At 38.5% G+C, this 20,421-nt stretch overlaps 1 protein-coding gene across 5 annotated transcripts in view; it reads left to right on the forward strand.

The window, feature by feature from the left end:
• Positions 1–20,421, forward strand: part of mctp1b (multiple C2 domains, transmembrane 1b) — a 39,003-nt gene that overhangs the window by 5,335 nt on the left and 13,247 nt on the right. For 2 of the 5 annotated variants that reach the window (XM_026172673.2, XM_026172674.2), the window contains exons 2-7: positions 10,933–11,047; positions 11,141–11,283; positions 11,383–11,462; positions 13,292–13,415; positions 15,870–15,911; positions 20,294–20,332. In XM_026172673.2, the coding sequence (XP_026028458.2) occupies positions 10,933–11,047; positions 11,141–11,283; positions 11,383–11,462; positions 13,292–13,415; positions 15,870–15,911; positions 20,294–20,332 (543 nt within the window). Of the gene's footprint in view, positions 1–629; positions 1,471–10,932; positions 11,048–11,140; positions 11,284–11,382; positions 11,463–13,291; positions 13,416–15,869; positions 15,912–20,293; positions 20,333–20,421 lie in introns of those variants that run through there. The other 3 variants (XM_026172675.2, XM_026172676.2, XM_026172677.2) reach the window with 2 other exon arrangements.

Genomic DNA, 20,421 nt, shown 5'->3' on the forward strand with positions numbered 1-20,421 from the left:
GTGAAACCGGACTGGCTCTCTATCAGCTAATGTGATACTCATTCTTGTCATACTGTTAGCAGAGGGACTTCAGGGTATTTGTTCAGTTGCTACTGTGCTACGATATATGTATCATTTATATCTGCCCTGGCTCAAGCTAAAAAAAGATCATAATGTCACTTTAGATTAAGGTTGGTCGATTTGATTAAAGGGTGAATACTGCAGGATATCTCTCTCACTGAGGAATTGTTTCTAGTTGAAAACCTTTCATTAATAACAAGTATGATTAGCATTGAATCATACTTTATTAATCTTATCTGTTATTAACCTCTGTCTCTGTTCCACAGCATGTTTTTTTTTCCTGTCTTCCTTCTCTCACTCCAGCTGGTTGTGGCAGATGGCCCCGCCCCTCCGAGAGCCTGGTTCTGTCAGAGGTTTCTTCCTGTTAAAAGGGAGTTTTTCCTTCCTACTGTTGCCAAAGTGCTTGCTCATAGGGGGTCATATGATTGTTGGGTTTCTCTCTGTATGTTTTATTGTAGGGTAATCTTACAATATAAAGCGTCTTAAGGCGACTGTTGTTGTGATTTCACGCTGTATAAATAAAATTGAATTGAATTAAATAAGACATAACAGCATCTGTTAGCAGAGTTCATAAATGTAGGATATATTTAACCTGTTGCAGCTGTGTGTTTGCAGGCTACAGACTGGTATTTTGTCAGTATTCGGTTCAAAGTATTCAACGTGCATGTTTTTACATGAGCATGTCTCCACCATGATTTCAGGGTAAATGCTGGTGCTTTCACTAAAGTTTTAAGGCTTAATTTTTGGCCTTGTCTTTTTAAATCCAGCACTATTGGAATTGACATTCAATATTATTACCAGCCTATTTGTGTAGTTTTATCTCTGAATAATGTTTGAGTGCTTGGCTGTGAGACTTTTTAGTCTTACGTATATTAGTTTAGAGCTGTGCTTTGTGGCCTTAATTTGGTCTGTGACCTTAAGACACCTCTTGTGGTGTTTTCCCTTAGTGTACCTCTTAGTACAGCCATCAGTCAGGCTTATCCACCAGGGAAGGATTACAGGCAAGCCAACCAGGATGATTCTTCACCTTGCTCCCTCCCACTCATGCACTGCTGCTTCTTTCATTCAGCCTCCTCACCTCCTCTACTGCACCTGCTCCTTTTCAGCTGCCCCACTTTTCATGGGAGAAACATTTTTGGTTTTTGAAGTTTGTGCATCTGCCAGGGTAGAATTGCTTCAGAAGTATCCTCAGAGTCCCGGCCTTTGGAGCTTCTCTGTCAGAGTTGCCCTCCCCTCACTCCACCTTTTACCTCCTTGCCTGTATAATCTTCCCGTGACTGCTCGACCCTGGATCGCTTTCTTTGTGAGGCCTCAGTGGCAGAATCCCGTCTAGCGATCCTGGGGTTACTCCGCTGTGCCTCTAGGGATGACTTTTTCCCCCTCATCTCCTCATGTGGACGGCTGCTGTCGGTGAGCTGTTTGAATATGTGCTTCAGTATGTGCGCCATTGTGGATTCTAGTGATGGGATTTCCGGCTCTTTTTAGAGATCCGGCTCTTTCGGTTCGGCTCACTAAAAAGAGCCGGCTCTTTCGGCTCCGAACCAGCTCTTCGGGTTGTTTTTTTGCTTTAATTAATTTATTATTAACAATAATATAAAATTATGCACAAAAGGAATTACTAACGTAAAAAAAAAGTTGGTTTTATTTATATATGTGCGGTGGCCCCTAGAGACAAAACACGTACAAACTCCAAAACACATTTTTAACATGAACTGAACTTCCAAAGCAGAGCTACTAGATCACTTAAATTACACAATTGAAAGCATGTGTGTATTGTTTGTGTATTTATACACAGGCACTCATATATATTCAAATAATTAAAAAAAAAGTTCATTTACCTGTTACTACCACACACCAAATCCGGTCGTTGGTACTTGCTGGCTTGTGTAGCCACTAGGTAACAAAAGCTCAACACTGCGCCCAGCATCCTGGAGCACTTCTGTTGTCTTTTGTACGTGTTTTGAGTTTTTATGTGCTTCGGAGTTTGTACGTGTTTTGGTGTTCTTATGTGTTTTGGAGTTTGTACATGCTTCAGAGTTCGTACGTGATTTGAAGTTTGTATGTGCTTTGTCTGTAGGGGCCACCGTAAATATACTTTTATTTATTCACTCCACATAAAATTTAATAAATAAATCATATAATACAAAAATCAACTATTCACATTTCAACTTTTAACTATTTAATTTTTCAGCTTTTTCCTTTTACAAATTTAAAGTGAAACAACACAAAACACTGCAAACCACAACACAATTAAACATAAATTAAAATATGAAAACAAAAAGAAGATGCACATTCTCTGTCAAATGGGCCTGCATGAATAAACTTTCAGAATCCTTTATCATCCGCAACTAAAAATAGTTGTGGATGATTACTATACCTTTCTAATGTGACGTTGTTGTCCCTGGCTCTTTCTCTCTCTCTCCCTCTGGCTCTGTTCCTGTGCTACTGAGTGTAACTACCGCCCCTCCCCCCTCTTCCCAGCGTAAAGCACAAGGCTCCGTGCAGAGTGAAGCGGAAAAAAGTGCGAGAGAGAGGCTGAGAGAAAGAAAGCAAAAACCCACGTGACGACTCGCGATAAGGAGCCGGCTCGGGTCGTTCACATCAAAGACCCGGCTCTAAGAGCCATTTCGTTCACGAACGACCCATCACTAGTGGATTCCAGCATTAATACCATCACTTGTTTTTATCCACCTTTCTTTCAGCTCTGTGATTGTGTTTTTTTCTGTGTTTTTGTGGGAATATTAATATTAGTAATAATTCTGACTAGCATTCATTATGTCAATTATTGACTATTTGGGGCAATTGACTTTGAAAAATGAAACAAATAAGGAGAAAGAAACTGGTTCTGAATAATATGATGAGGTGAGCTGTGACTCAGGCAGAGACCCAGGCAGTTAGTATTAAGTAATTGTTGGAGAAGCTCGATAGGAACGATACCAGCCACCTGACCAGTGTTACAGACCACTCACCTAAAGAGAGCTCCCTGACAGCTGCAGTCGCTTAAAGCAGACATGAAGGGACTAGAAATACAACCAAACATTTGTCCTGGTCTCATACTCCCCAGATCCCAGTCAGGGCCAAGGATAAACACTGAGGCAACACAGGACAATCCCAGAAGTCCGGCGTCTATGCCCTGGTGTGAGAGATGCTTGATGATGGTTTTAATCTTGTGGGTAACTGGTTTACGCTCCACTAGATATGTCATTTCTCAAAAACAGGAGATGGTAATAATAGTAAGAATTCTGGCTAGCATTCTTAAACTTGAGATTAGCTGCACATTTTTTTGCGTTTAGATTTGCTTGACTGTGTTCCTGGGCATTCAGGTTATTGCAGCATTTATACTGCTGCAAATAGCACAACATTTGGTGGTTCTGCTACCCAGGAAGCAGCCTCATAATTCACAAATCTGCTGTGTGTGTTAGGGGTTACTGAGCGTACGTGAGAAACTGCGTTTGTATGCATTTCTGTGCACACACTCACAGGTGCAACCATTTACTTGGTCACTTTAACCACACAGCGTTGACAACCACGCGATGATGTTAGAGCTCACATATTGAACGCGGCTATAACTTTACTGAATATGAAAGAGTACAACTCACACATTTTCACACGTTTCCTCAGTCCAGCTACTTTGTAGGCGCCGTGAAAAAAAAGTGTAAAGTGAACTCCTTTAGCTCATCTGTGTTCTCTTTGTTGAATCGGGTTTGTTCTCAGCCTTTTAGTTACTGTATTGATCACACAGTCTGTATAAGCAGGGATATTTATGTTATCGGGGACATTAGGTTAAGCCAACATGTTATGGAGGGCTCTGCTGTGGACATGAAAGAGATATAGTGCTGAAGATATTTCCTACCTTGAGTTTTCTGTTGTTTTATTGGATTCATTTTCAGCTTCATGTGACGGTACCTGTAAGCACCATTTAAAAGGTGTCCTATAAACTTACAGTACACACAAAGATTAGATTATTAGCAGTGCCGGGGCATTACAAAGAAGTGTTATACTGTAATTCCATTATATTTTTCTGTAACTCTATGATGTGAAACGTTATTATTAGTAAAAAAAATTCATTAATCACATTACAGTTATTAAACAGTTGAACAGTAATAAGTTGTTCAATTATTTATATAATCCGCAGAGAGAGAAAAAAAATTAAATTAGCCTTTTGACAAACAAAACTGCGCAACAATGAAACTGTTATGGGGAAACAAAATTAGGAGGGCACCCTAGGGTAGACCCAGAACCTATTGGCTTTAACCCTATAACGCCCTTCGTTTCATATTTGATACATGAGTTTCAGAGACCTCTATCTCCTCAACATGATCAATACTTGTCATCATTTCAAAATGTTATGGACAAAACTCTTTCTTTTTTTAATCTAAAATTACCATTGTTGCTAACAAAAACTTGCCAAAAACCAATCCATCCATCCATCCATTCGCTTCCGCTTATCCTTTTCAGGGTCGCCGGGGGTGCTGGAGCCTAGACCAGCTGTCATAGGGCGAGAGGCGGGGTACACCCTGGACAGGTCCCCAGTCTGTCGCAGGGCTAACAAACAGAGACAGACAACCATTCGCGTTCACATTCACTCCTATGGGCAATTTAGACTAATCAATTAACCTATCCCCACAAACTGCATGTCTTTGGACACTATGATCGGACATGTCTTTGCCGATCATACACAACATGATATAGCAAAAAAAAATGTGGATTTTGTTTTAAGGGTTAATAAACATCTTAGCTCCAAAATAAATCCGAATTTTCTGGCTATTTTTTGATGGGTTGAGTTTTAAAGGGTTAAAATGACCTGGGGGGCCTCCAGGGAGAAATTGGAAAATGTTGCTGTATTTTCCCATTTTCTTCGCATAAGTGCAAGAAGGTGAATGGGTGCATTGACGACGCCTCACAGGTTTATTAGTAGGACGATATTGCTGATCATAGCTGTTTGCCCGACAGACTGTATTAACATTCATAACAGTTGATAAATAAAAATGAAAAAGTAAAGAAACAATGTTAAAGAGTGTTTCTTTGACGTTGCATAGTTTGTCCACCAAAGGGCACTCTGCACTTTCCCTGTTGCCAATATGTTTGTAATGCTACAAACACAACAACCAGCTGAGCACAATTGGGTAAACAGAGCGTAAACAAGGACATAACTGCACACATCAAATGGTAGGGAACTTTGTTTATGGTTTTTGTGTCTGAAAGAAAAAAATTTAGATTTTTAAATGATCAGATATTTGTATTAATGTCAAAATATTGCCTATAGTGGTTGGGTTCTATATGGCAGTCGTTACCATATAACTTTACTGATGACAATCCAGAGTTTTGTCGAACAAACCTTCTTTTTTACACATTACAGATCAAACTCTTGTCTGCTTGACAATCAGTAACTGAAAGACTTTCAGATTCATTCAGAGTGAAAATGATGACGGATGTGGTCAGAACCAAAGTGTTATTAAGAACAAAGACAAGCAGTGCTGTTATTGTTATCTATGCGATGTTAATTCATTCTAATAGAAATATTACACGAGGTTCCTCCTAAGGTAGTTAGTTTAAATTTGGGGTGAAATCTCCTAAAACCAAGAAGTAGCCATTCTACTACTTTCAGTTAAAGTGAGTATACTCATGTCATCAGAGATGCATTACTACAGACCTTCATACTTGATTATAAAATTAAAATTAATTAGTGAGCTTATAAGTGTATAACAGTAGTGATATAGTAATATAATAGCAATTGTCATGATAGGCTTACTTTACACTAACATCTGCATTACTTTAGATAAAATACTGTATTACAAAAATATGATATCTGTCTGTAGATGTGATGTAGAGGTGAGTGTTTAAACATGGACGTCCAGTCCTAAAATAGGCATGTATCGGTGTAGCTGGGGGTGTTCCCAGCTTGGCGCTTTGCTTCCTGATTTAGTACCACAGGACATTTAAGCCTTTCTTAAGCTGCTTGTTAATTCTGGCAGAACGTGTTAGTCATATAATGTAAACATCCTGATTCAGCCTCGGACTGGGTTTGTGCACTTTTTGGCCTCCATACTCATCTGTTTCGTCTTTCATACCGGCCAAAGTGATAGGCTGCAGGGTGTGCAAAGACGTTTTAATGCTGGGTCACAATGAAGCAGTAAAACCTGTGAGCTGTTGCAATGAAAGCCAAAGTAACACCGCAATAGATGGTTGCTGTTGACTGCCAAGATGAGAGATAACAAACAGCTTCACACAAGAGATGTGACTGGTACATTTTCTAAGAGTCTTCATACCACAGATTTTCTCCAGTCACGCTTTAAAAGCAAAAGTACAATCACCAATGCCACCAAGTGTAAAACTGGCATGAATTCTCACAACTCAAAGGAACAGACATTGGGAATACACTTAATTATTGTTTGTTTGTCTGGGTGTTTAGTAAGTAGCTGAGGCTAGAATCCACTTAGCTTAGCATAATAGTTGAAACAGGGGAAACTGTTGAGGCTTGCGAAAAGATTTCCATATCATTGCATATTCAGTACTGGTGTGGGCTTTGAGCTATGAGTGTGCTTGTTGCCAAATGCAGCGGTATGATTGGTCAGATCTGTTTATCTGAAAAATCAAGCATGACTCCAAAAAAATAAATGCTGCAAATTAATTCTGCAAGAGTTCATGGCCGGTGTAAATGGCTACATTTTATAATAACTACAATAACTGAGAAAAATTTTTATTACACAAAATATTTGCATGAGTTTCAAGTGTTTGGTGTGTAAAGGTCATTAGCTCTTCTGATGCCCAAGGTTTTAAAAGATGATAATAACATGCAAAAGGCTACATTACCAGTGATCCAGTACTTTGATCTGGATCACAGAAAGAATAAAAAATGGACATTTCAGTTTCTGGATCTGAACCCAAAGCCAACGTGGGAAGTGCATTAAAGCTGGATTCTGGAAGACATACTGTCTTCCTGTATATTCCTCTAGGCTGTAAACAGACATCTGGTCCTACAGAAGTCAGTGGGAAAACGGCCCTTGGATTTAACCTCTCCAAACACTTTCCCGATGAGTTTATGTGCTCAGTGACTCATTTTGGGGCACACAGTCAATCACTTCCAGCATTGTGAGGTAATTTTAGAGTAAGCCAGGTGATAATAACCCAGAGCTACCTCTGTAGATTACATTTTACACAAGACTGTCCTTTGTACATGACCTGCACATGCTTGTGTTAACCCACACAAATAGTGGGCTCTCATAATGAGTTAAAAAAGAGGCACTCATTCCTAATGTAAACAGGACATGAAACATGGAGCCAAATCCAGACAAGAAAGGCTTAGTATGCAATGTAACCTTATCATGAACGCAACCACTGACAAATGAGCAAAAGGAGGTCTGCATTTCATTCGCTATTCAAAATATATACATAGAAAAACACATACAGTTTATAAGGTAACATAGACTTTGTTTTCTTCTTTGGATGTTCGCTGCCTTTTGGTCGATTCTCTGACAAAATGAACCCACACTGATCTGGGAATAGTTAGAAGGTCAGAGTTAAGTGGTTTGACAAACAACAAGAAAAAGCGATGTCCTGCGAAACTGGACTGAAAGCGAGTGAAAGAGCAGCCAGTGTCTAAAGAAAGACTTTGAAAGACGTTCAGAAAGCTCATGTAAAGATATGAGGAGTGGCTCAAGACTCAGGCACAGTAATTTTACAGTACGTAAAATTGACACAGGAAACTTTATACTCAGACGAGTTGCCTGCTGGTTGGATTTTATCTCTTCATATGTCTTACCCTACTTGTTACATGCAGCTATGGGTGGAGACTAGGCTACATAAGACTTTAACAGCCCTCCTCCAACAACCCAGCCTCCACACAGACAGCTTGACACACTCAGCCTCCTCATGTTACACAGGATAGTCTCACTCACTTTATTATCATGTTTTCTGTTTCCGCCAGTGGAATTTCCACAGCTTGCCAGAGCAGAACTTGGCACACTTCAGAAGTTTCACCCTCAGAAAGCAAGCCTGTGTTTCATAATGTGTCTACCGGATTTATAGCTGGGCAGGAAAGCTGTAAGACTTGATGCTATAAAGCTTTAAAAGTGGTTTATAATTTATGTTGTTACATCACTGCATCAATATAAAATCACACTTTTACCACAGTTTTTTTTGTAAATGTATATTTACATAGTCTTGACTTAAGGTCTTAACTCAGTCACCTTATTTCACCCTCGCTAAAACACAATATGCGAAACCTTCCACCATTAAAAAAAACCCAAAAAACTCTAACCACAAAATCCTAATTTCAAACTATAGTCACAAAATCTCTGACTTATTTGACAAAATTCTTTCTAGTCACAGTTTGCTGCAAAATTCAAAGCTGTATCTTACAGCTTTGAAACTCTGAAGCTGTGTGCTACTTCATAATTATGTTTGACAAGACTTCGACTAGCCAAACTAATAAAAAAAACTGATGGTTTGATTTTATTGTACTTTTACTGAATTTATTTTATCCCTTTGCTCTGTGTTAGAGATTTATCTTTAAAGAACAGAAACTCACTCAATCAAATTAAGTGGTCAAACGAGCTGATTGGTGAACCACAGCTCAACCTAGCATCCCTGTACAGCGCTGAGTTGCAGCGCTCTGCTGGTTCAGGTTTTTTTGATGACTCACTCTCTTTGCATAGTGATTTTCAGTTTCTTCCTCTTCTTTCTGGTCCCAAAGTGTAGAACAATAAGGTGTTGGCTTGATGTTCTCTTGTGGCCGCTGGGCTGCTCCCATGGTGGCCCTCTGTGGCCTGGACATCTCCCTTATCGGGGGGGAGGGCTCTGCCGGGTGGTCTGGGGCCCTGGGACCCTGTTTTCAACTCGTATTAGAGGGGTGGTTTTGTCTCTAACAGGTACTGGTGTTGGCGATACATTGTGCATTTCTATTTGTTTCTATCTCCCCGTATCTCTCCTCTACCGCACCACCACCTCCTCTTTTTGCTCTCTTGCCTATAAATGTGATAACTGAAGTAACACAAATAGAAATAAATAAATATTGAAGATTCACAAAAGAAAGAGGAGGCTATAGAGATTCTATATAGCTGTTCTTGCAAAAGCAACATTTGTTTGGTACCACAATACATTCAGATCGCAATTCTGATTACAAAAGCTGCCAGACTTGACAGGATATTTAAAAAAAAGAAATGTAGCACCTGTTTACTGAATTAAATAAAACAGACAATTAGAAAACTTAGATCACAAACTTGTCTGTAGCCAATTTTCTTTCTGCAGTGTGCAGTTTTTTTTCCATTTTATATCATAAATGTAGATATTTTGGTATTTTACAGTGTTTTTCACAGTGTTGTCAAACTGAACCATTAATGAAGACAAATCAAGAAGTTACTCAAAAGTCAAAATTAGTTTCAGCTGTCACTACATTATTCAATATATTGCAATGCAAAAATTTATTGTAAGTAGTCTGTGAATATGTGTACAGTACAGTACACATGCTCAGTTTGTTTTCCAGTGAGTCCACTGTAAGGAGCTCATATATAATATCATATTGTAGAAATATTGATCAGAGCATCTCTCTGAGTGGAAGTGCTTGTGTTGACAGGATGCTGCTCTCCCAGCAGAGTAGTTGTGTTACATTTGCAGTGATGGATGCAGATTGATGTTTCATTGTCAGTGATTGCTTACATACATGTTTTCAATGAAGTGTCTTAGCTTTAATATTGCATGGAAATAATTCCAGCAATTAAAAATAAGATGAGTTATACCACCTGTATGGTGTTTTAAGAACACCTAAGAATTAAATGACTCACTGCACATTACATTACATTACATTATCTAATGCGTAAAGTTTTACTGACAGTGGTGAACCCATGGTTGTATTGTGTGTCTCTGTAGTTGTTTTGTGCCTTTCAGTTGTGGATTAGTGACTGAACTCAATAAGCGAATCGTTGCAGGCAGATGCAAACTGGTGGAAGACACAAACATGAGACTGGGTCAGTCTTTAGCATCATTTTAATCATTTATCAGTGCAGGAGCTGGAAAGATGAGGCTTTCTGATGCTGAGAAACTCTTTAATCTTTTACTTCCTGTTTTGATCTTTTCAATGGCTTTACCAGCATTAAGGAAGGGTTTTGTTTTAGTGATGCATAGTGATACCATAACAAAACTGCAGCATGTCACGACACACAGCCAATGCAGGGACCACAAATGAGGTTTATATATCTGTCATTTAGTGTCTCTTTGTATGTAAGTTTTTATAGTCATTTATTGTCTCTAGTTGTGTCGTTCTTATATTAATCTCCCTGATCACAGACTCTGAAACATGTCCCACTGACCCATGGACTGAGCTCCATCTGTGGTCTTTGTAAATATCCATGTATAGTTGATTTTGGCATGGCAGAGTGCAGATGTCTGTGACAGTTCCACTTTCAATATGTGTAGAAATGTTCAATGAAGTTAAACGGTCCTGTCTCGCAGAAACTGTATAACAGGTATTAAAGCAGCGTTAGGCCACTCGTGCCCATGCTGTTATTTATATTCTGTTTCTGCATTGCCACAGAGGTGATCATATTGCAACCGCAATGAAAGTTTTAGGAAATGGAAAACAATTTGCACCTCAGCACTGTGATCAGATAGGAGGAAGGTTCTTTCATGTAATTTCCTGTTAGTAATCACCCCTGGGACAAGATACCAAGCTGAATTAGACACTTTGGTCAGAGGAAGTGTGTAAGCTTAGATGTAGATAGCTACCATGAGTTAGTGAAACTACACTTCAGTGACAGGCTGGAAGAGACTTCTCATAAAAAATGTTGGTGAGTTTAAAGTCAGGATGTGGCTGAGAGGGCTTTTGTAGAGAAGCAGTTTATTGCATGTATTTAATGCATTCATTTGTGCTAACAGGGAATGGGTACTTCATGTCCTTCGGGGTTTTCTTCTGACCAAGCTCGGTCGGGGATGTACAAGCTGGAGATCGAGCTGAAAAGAGGACACAACCTGGCTGTCCGAGACAGAGGAGGTGCAGTGACATCTGTAGTTAATTGCATTTTTCAGCTCTTGCTTTTATGCATGTGTGATAGCTTTATTTGTCTATTTTTATTCGTCGATGTAGGAACAAGTGATCCATATGTCAAGTTCAAGCTTGCTGGCAAAGAGGTTTTTAGGAGCAAAATCATCCATAAAAACCTCAACCCAGTGTGGGATGAGAAGACAACCATAATCATTGACAGTCTGAATGAACCTCTGTATGTCAAGGTAAAGACTTAGAACTAACACACACACACATACACAGCTTTTCCATATAAATTCTTAATGAACATTGGTCAGTGGAGATTGTTTATTTCTCTTCTGCAGGTGTTTGACTATGACTTCGGCCTTCAGGATGACTTCATGGGTTCTGCTTTTCTTTACCTGGAGTCTCTAGAGCAGCAGAGGTATGTCAGATATTAGTGCCAACATTGTGTTCTGAAAAACAAGAACAAAATAATAAAGAAATATTTTAATAATTCTTTGCATGTTTCACGAAATGAAAAAAGACACAGAATAAACACAGATAAAATGTTGTTGTATGTATGTTTTTATTGGTGTGAAAAAATGTTTTCTCCCTTCCTGATTTCCTTTTTTTGTATGTTTTCCACACTTAAATGTTTCAGATCATTGAAGAAATATTAGACAAAGATAGCAGAAGTAAACAAAAAATGCAGTTTCTAAATGGAGGTGCTTAATATTAAGGTGGAAAAAAGTACAAACGTACATGGCCCAGAGTGAAAAAGTGATTAACCCCTAAACCTAATAACTGGTCGTGCAGAGTTGTTGTGATTCAGCCACAGGGTTTTCAAGCATGAACCGCCTTTTTAAGGTCATGCTACAGCATCTCAACTGGATTCAGGTCAGTACTTTGATTAGGCCACCCAAAAATCGTAATTTTGTTTTTCTTAAGCGATTCAGACGTGGACTTGCTGGTCTGTTTTAGATCATTGTCCTTCTGCAGAACCCAAGTGTGCTTCAGCTTGAGGTCACAAACAGATGGCCGGGTTCAAACTGTGGTCATAAATATTTTGTACTTGTAAATCAGACTGCGTAGTTGTGAACTGAGTTATATAACCTTGTAAACCAAAATATCTGAAAATGTTATGTTTGTGCATTCATAGATAACATTTTTTTTGTCTGTTTGTAAAAAATATTTACAGAAGTTACACATTTTTTTCAAGGTCTGGTTACAGATACAAAGCAAAAAACTACATATTTTGGTGACAACAATTTGAGCCCATGTGGATATTTTTCTTCAGGATGTTTTGGTAGACAGCAGACTTCGTGGTTCCATTTATCATGTACCATGCAAGTCTTCCAGGTTCTGAGGCAGGAAAGCGGCCCCAGACCATCACACTACCACCACCATATTTTACTGTTGGTACGATGTTCCTTTTCTGAAATGCTGTTACTTTTTACAATAGATGTAATGGGACACACACCTTCCAAAAAGTTCAGCTTTTATCTCGTCAGTCCACAGAGTATTTGTACAAAGGTCTTGGGGATCAAGGCTTTTGAAGATCTTTTTTTAGGCTTTGTCAGGCAGGTCCTATTCGAGCTGAACTTTCCAAAAGATGTGATACATCACAGTTAATTTATGTTATAATAGGAAGGGGCAATGACTTTTTCATGAAGGGGCATGTAGGATTGTTTTTTTTCCCTCTTAATAATAAACACCTTGATTTACAAACTGCATTTTGTGTTTGCTTGTGTTATCTTTGTCTAATATTTTAATTTGTTTGACGATCTAAAACATTTATGTGTCTTTTTTCCCCCTGAATTTATAAACAGGAAATTAGAGGTCATCCAGGTCTTTATGTCTTTACGCCATTCAAACAGTTTAACTAACCGGTGTGTGTTATCTGGCCTTAATGGAAAGATAAGGTTGGGTGTCATCTGCATAGCAATGAAAAAGTATGCCTTCTGATGATGCTGCGCAAGTGAAGCATGTATAATGTAAACAGAATTGGTCCTAGCACTGAACCCTGTGGAACTCCATAATTAACCTTGGTGTGTGTGAAGAGGACCCTCCATTTACATGAACAATTTGGAGTCTATTTGATAGGTATGATTTGTAGTTACATAGACAGGTATGTTTAATACCGAATGAATTAGGTTGCACCTAATTACTGAACCTAATCATCGTGTAGTGACACTGGCCTTATAAAAAAAAAGCATGCCAGAAAGCAGAGCAGAAAACACACCTGCACATATTCATGACTGTGTGTTCCAGGACGATACCTGTGACTTTAGTGCTGAAGGACCCTCAGTATCCTGATCAGGACCTCGGTACTCTGGAGCTGGCCGTCAACCTGACACCTAAAGACAGTCCCATCGAGGAACGCCGAGACTCAACAGTATGTATGAAGATTATGTCAGCTGATATTTCTCTCACTTGATCTTTTTTTTTAATCTTATTTTAATTTGACCTGCTTTAGTTAAATAAATGTCAAAAACACCACAACTGATACACTGACATGAATTAATGCAGTCAGAACTTAGGGGCAGGTTGAAAGGAAATCATTTTTACATGTCAGCTGTGAAATTTGGTTGACATGGTAAAGAGCTTAAACACTCCCGCGTGCACACACACACACACACACACACACACACACACACACACACACACACACACACACACACACACACACACACACACACACACACACACACACACACAGAAAATGTTCTGTTAGAGGAAGTCTGTTAGTGTGAAAAAGTATTAAATGAAAAGTGTTTTATGTAGAAAAACATTCCACTGTTTCTCCTTCTTTCTTGCACTGATGGATAAGCTGAATTGTTGAGGTAGAGCAATTTTTTTTATATAAAGCTGCATCTAATCATGATGTTATATGAAGATCAATTTAACTAATATTCTTCTAATATCTTTGGCTTATGAATGGCCTAAAGTAACATCCTTGTATTTCTTGTTTTTCAGTTATTCCATTTTCCCATTATGATATCAAATTGTATCACTTGCCTGCAACCCTGATTTTATTTTACTTGTATTGTTGATTTTGCATTCTTAGTTTATTTTTTAAAGTTAGTTTTAGTAAATTTTTAGTAAACATACCATTCTGTGGCATGTGCAGATGCTCTTCGGCTGTTGCTGCATCTTGCACAGAGGAAAACTTCTTATGCAAAAGACCAACTTTCAGAGCGTAGCATATGCTGCTTCCTATGCATGGAATTTCCAACTATGCATCCAACTACTTATCCCACCAACAGTAACTGTCTGTAATCACCTCACAGATGTAACATTATCTAGAGCTACTTTAAGTACCACTCATATTTATTTAGTCTTTTTCTCCATTTGGTCTTTCTCATTTAACTTAAGTAATTACTTCCTCCAAACCATCTAAGTGTCTTTTAGACCCCATTCCTACAAGACTGTTCAAAGAAGTCCCACAGTTAATTAATGCTTCAATCTTAAATATGATCAACTTATCTCTAATAATTGGCTATGTACCACAGGCCTTCAAGCTGGCAGTTGTTAAACCTTTACTTTAAAAGCCATCTCTAGACCCAGCAGTCTTAGCTTATTATAGGCCAGCCTTCATCTCCAACCTTCCTTTCATTTCAAAAATTCTTGAAAGAGTAGTTGTAAAACAGTTATCAGATCATCTGCAGAGGAATGGTTTATTTGAAGAGTATCAGTCAGTTTTCAGAGCTCATCACAGCACAGAAACAGCTTTAGTGAAGGTTATAAATGATCTTCTTATGGCGTCTGACAGTGAACTCATCTCTGTGCTTGTCCTGCTAGACCTTAGTGTTCTATACAGTTGGCCATAATATTTTATTATTTTATTAGCCCTGCAGTGGTTTGTATCATATCTGTCTAATAGACTCCAATTTGTTCATCTCCTTGGTGAGTCCACTTCACACACTAAGGTTATGGAGTTCCACAGGGTTCCATGTTAGGACCAGTTCTGTTTACATTTTACATGCTTCCCTTAGGCAGTATAATCAGAAGGCATAGCATACATTTTCATTGCTATGCAATGACACCCAACTTTATCTATCTATGAAGCCAGATAACGCACACCAATTTGAAACTGCAGGAATGTCTTAAAGACATAAAGACCTGGAAGCAAGATTGAAGTAGAAAATTAGAGGTCTAATTTCCTGCTTCTAAATTCAGATAAAACTGAGGTCATTGTACTCGGCTCTGAAAATCTTAGAAATATGGTATCTAACCAGATTCTTACTCTGGTTGGCATCACCTTGACCTCCAGTAACGCTGTGAGGAACCTTGAAGTTATTATTGACCAGAATATGTCCTTCAATGCACATATTAAACAAATATGTAGAACTGCTTTCTTCCATTTGCACAATCTCTAAAATTAGAAATATGCTGTCTCAGAGTAACGCTTTCTTTCACAGCAAGTCTTTTGTCCTGTCTTCCTTCTCTCACCCCAACTGTTTGCGGCAAATGGTCGCCCCTCACTGAGCCTGGTTCTGCTGGAGATCTCTTCCTGTTAAAAGGGAGTTCTTCCTTCCCACTGTCGCCAAAGTGCTTGCTCATAGGAGGCCATATGATTGTTGGGTTTTTCTCTGTATGTTATTGTAGGGTCTACCTTACAATATAAGCACCTTTAGGCGACTGTTATTGTGATTTTGCATTGTATAAATAAAATTGAATTGAAAAATTGGCATACAGTAGCTTACTAATAATTATGTTATTATTAATAAACCCAAAACATTTAGTTACTTTCCAGGTTTGCACATGTATAGGAAAAAAATCAACTTTGAAGTTGATTTTAGTTTTGTTGTCCTTCAGTAAAGATGGGTCTCTATGTTTCCTGCTGCAGATGGAGGTTAAGAAGTATGGACTAAAACATTATGTGCATAAAGTAAGTGTAGTGGTGATCAGGCTCTTAGTGCTTTTCCATAGTTTCACCTTGATTGACCCTTTCCTAGGTCACCTCTAGTTGAGTAGCTGCTTTGAGTCACGATAGAGAGCACAATGCAGTAGAGTCATCTGTCAGACTTGTATAGGCTAGTAATAACTTTTGTGCAGTCAGTTTGTCTTTGTAGCTTTCGATGTTTACTTTCAGGTTTCTCAAAGCATTTTCTCAATTTTTTTATCTTCATCTTTTGGCTTCATGTTTTCTCAGCACCCCTTATGAATAAAATAAAATCAGCATGAATTATAAACACTGTTACTATATTTTCCTGCACCAGTGATCAAAAGGCTAAGATGAAATTCTTCCTGGGTCTTTACATAAACGTTATTTTGAAGCAAACTTTTAATCTCAAATTGCAAACGGGTAGCATCTTTTCTGATATATCTGCTGGCTGTTAAATTTCAACATTTTTAACACCACAAACATATGGTTGTTTCACTTGGGATTATAGAGAACAAATATCTTAGTTCCTAATCCGACTTTATGGATGAGTCTTTGCAGGCTGATTGGCTCTCGCAATAATCAGAAAACTGACTATAGTAAGGCAAATATGTGGAGCCTCATCAAAGTAGGCTTGATTTTCTGACATATAAATACTGTCACAGTTGTTGTTTCGATGAGACACCAAAAACTCCACTGAAAGACAAAAACTCTCCAAATGAATGAAACACCACTGAAACACAATTTTTTGTGCTTTTTCTAGTCATATGGAGTTCTGTGATTTATTTCCACATAATCACTCAATATTTACAGTGCTCTGATTTTAGAGCCTACCAATCCCTGAGGGCGATAATGATCTCCTTAGCTACATGCTGCTCCACTACTTTTTTTGGACTGCAGACACTTTCTACATACAGTCAGGAAAAAACATTAAAACCTCAAATAGCCATACCTTTGAATGGTAGGTTTATTTGAACAGTGAGAGACAAAACAATATATATTAAAAAAAATCCAGAAAAATGCATTTCAAAAAAGTTATAAATTAATTAGCATTTTCATGAAGGAAATAAGTATTTGATCCCTTTGCAAATTTCTGCTTTAAAGCTTTAGTACTTGGTGGCAAAACCTTTGATGGCAATCACAGATGTCAGACATATCTTGTAGGTCAAGTTTTGCACACATTTTGTCCCATTCCTCTTTGCAGATCCTCTCCAAGTCATTAATGTTTCATGGCTGATGTTTGGCAACTCAAACCTTCAGCTCTCTCCACAGATTTTCTATGGGATTAAGGCCTGGAGACTGACTAGGCCACTCCAAGACCTTAATATGCTTCTTCTTGAGCCAATCCATGTTGGCTTGCCCATGTGTTTTGGATCATTGTCATGCTGGAATACCCACCCATGACACATTTTTAATACCCTGGCTGAGGGAAGAAGGTTGTCACCCAACATGTGACGGAACATGGGCCCATCCATACTCCCTTTGATGCAGTGCACTTGTCCTCTCCCCTTGGCAGAAAAACTCCCGAAGCATGATGTTTTCAACTTCATGTTTGACGGTGACGACGGTGTTCTTGGAGTCGTAGGCAGCAATTCATCCTCCTTCAAACACGGCAAGTTGAGCTGATGCTAAATAGCTCAATTTTGGTCTCATCTGACCACAACACTTTCACGGGTGGCTGTAGCTCAGGTGGCAGAGCAGGTCAGCCACTAATCACTGGATTACTGGATGTAGTGTAAAGCGCTTTGGGGTCCTTAGGGATTGAGTAAAGTGCTATACAAATGCAGGCCATTTACCATTTACCCAGTCCTCCTCTGAATCATTGAGATGTTCAGTAGCAGCTTCAAATGGTGCCCTTGCGGGCTGTGCAGGATTTCAGTCCTTCACAGCATACTGTGTTACCAACTGTTGGTAACTATGGTCCCAGCTGCTTTGAGATCATTGACAAGTTCCTCCTGAGTAGTTCTGGGCTGGTTCCACACTGTTCTCATTATCATTGAAACTCCAGACCGAGGGAGATTGGCAGTTATTTTATGATTCTTCCATTTGTGAATAATCACACCAATTGTTTTCACCTTCTCACCCAGCTGCTTGGCGATGGTCTTGTAGCCCATTCCAGCCTTGTGTAGGTCCACTATCTTGACCCTAACATCCTTGGAAAACTCTTTGGTCTTGGCCGTGGTGCAGAGTTTGGAATCTGGATAGATTGATTGCTTCTATGGACAGCTGTCTTTTATACAGGTAACAAGTTGAGGCTCCCAATATCAGCTCATTACCTCTATAAAATACACCTGGGAGCCAGAAATCTTGCTGATTGATAGGGAGGCCTTAAATACTTATTTCCTTCATGAAAATGCAAACTAATTTATAACTTTTTGGAAATGAATTTTTCTGGATTTTTTTGTTATTGTTCTGTCTCTCACTGTTCAAATAAACCTACCATTGAAATTATAGACTGACCTTTCATTGTTAGTGGGCAAACATATTAGATTAAAATTAATACTAATAATTAAGAAATAAGAATAAGAATAATATTAAGAAAATGTATTTTATTAATAAAATTAATAAAATAAAATAAAAGCACAGCATAAACTCTGAGGCAGCTTTCTTCAGAAAGGAGCCTTCAGAAAGCCATAGTTTTCCAGGCTTCTTGAAGGACATTTAAGGCGTTTCTTTTTTATATATTTCTGCCTTTTCTTCTGTTTTCTATATGGATCATTCCATACTACTTCAATACTGCTTAGGTTCAGACTCTGGGGAGACCAGTGCATGAGTAATAGTGTACCACTGTGTGTCTTTTTTTCCCCATCCAGGTAAACTCTCACTGTGTTGGCAGTGTGTTTTAGTTAATTACTGTGCTGAAAAAAAAAGTGTTGCTGATTAGATGCTTTCCAGGTAGTATTGTGTCTGATGGATCAAAATTCATCAATATTTACAAGATCCCCAAAATCTGGGTGAAGTTCAACCCAAAACCCCAACATCTAGCATTTCCATAGATTCCATTAAAGAACAAAGAAGAAAGTTTGTGAAAATGTAGCCAAAATCAGTGAAAAACTTTGAAAGACCTCCAGAAAGCTGTAGAACAGAGATCATTGCAAACAAAATGTAACAAATTAAAGGGAGGTATTTTTGCACAGTTCGGTTGCTAGAGTTACATATCAGCATCCCCATCTAGGCTTGTCTTTCCGCTCAGCAGCCAGCTCAGTTTTTATTCATGAAAATTCCCTTAAATGTTTCAAAAATGTGGTGACATTGCCCCACAATGTTTCACAATGAATGGATTCCGTATTATGTAAAAAGCAAAAGTTTAACTTTGTGAAACGTTGTCCACAGCACTAGTTGACTCTTGCTGCAATCGGGTCGGCCGTGTGAGATGCGAGTGCCCATTTCTGTATTACATTAGGTGGAGCTGTCTTTACATTCATCTTTATATATTACTTGTGTTTCAGAAAAGCAGTGTATAATATGATTATAACACGATAATAACATATTGTTTTCTCTTTCTGTACTGACTTCCTAACATTGCTATACTGTCCAACTCTGCAAACAAAACCTTGCCCTATAATACTTGATATGAAATGAATCAAGTTGCTCAACTTGACAGGGCTAACCTTTAACATAATCCAATACAAAGAAGTGTAGTAGGATGGCTTTGGAGAGAACTCTTTAAACAGCTGCATACAGCAGACATAGACTGCACTGTATTGAATAAACTCAGTAATTCTATTTATTTTGGTCTGCTTAGCTGTGATTATAGTTTCTGCTCAGTTAAATGGAGCTGCATGAAGAGATGGTTTCCAACTGTATCCTCAGCTCTGAGATATTAAAAACAGCACATCTTGTTCATGTTTAATTCAACACATAAATTCATAATAGGCCAAGTCTGAATTTGTTCTCCAGCTGCAGCCAGAGATACAGATACAGAGAAACAGCAGTAAAAAGAGAGTTGGAGGGAGACGGAGAGAAAGGAAGACAACAAACAACAACAGACAGAAAACCATGACACTCAAATCAAAGCTTGGACAGATCAAAGTCTCATTGGCTCTAATTGGCACACTGCTGAGGCTGAGATAATGAATGCTCAGTTCTGGTGAAGATCTTTTTTTTTTGGTAGACTCTTTTTTTGGTGCCTTATTTATAAAGCTTAATTGAAGCAGGACACCTCCCCTTAGTTTTATTTCCCATTTAGTTAACAGAACCCCATCCTACAGCTTCCCCTAGTGGCTTAAACACAATGGTACCCTATTTAAATGAAAGAGGTTTTGGCTGTTTTCATATTATTTAATAAAAATGCAGACACACTTTGCAGCCCTTTAGTTACAGCTATCCATTCAACTTTTCCACCCTGCATAAGTCAGTAGAAATAATCCATTTTTATGTATATTCAGACTATGCTGCTCAGGAGGTCCTGGAAACGATCCACTAAGGTAAATAATCACCATGCCCATCATCATCATCATCATCATCATCTGTGCATGCAGTAACAGCTTTCCTTAAACTGTCCTTACAGCTTTAT

This window comes from Astatotilapia calliptera, chromosome 7 (assembly GCF_964374335.1).
Source record: "Astatotilapia calliptera chromosome 7, fAstCal68.1, whole genome shotgun sequence".
NCBI lineage: Eukaryota > Metazoa > Chordata > Actinopteri > Cichliformes > Cichlidae > Astatotilapia > Astatotilapia calliptera.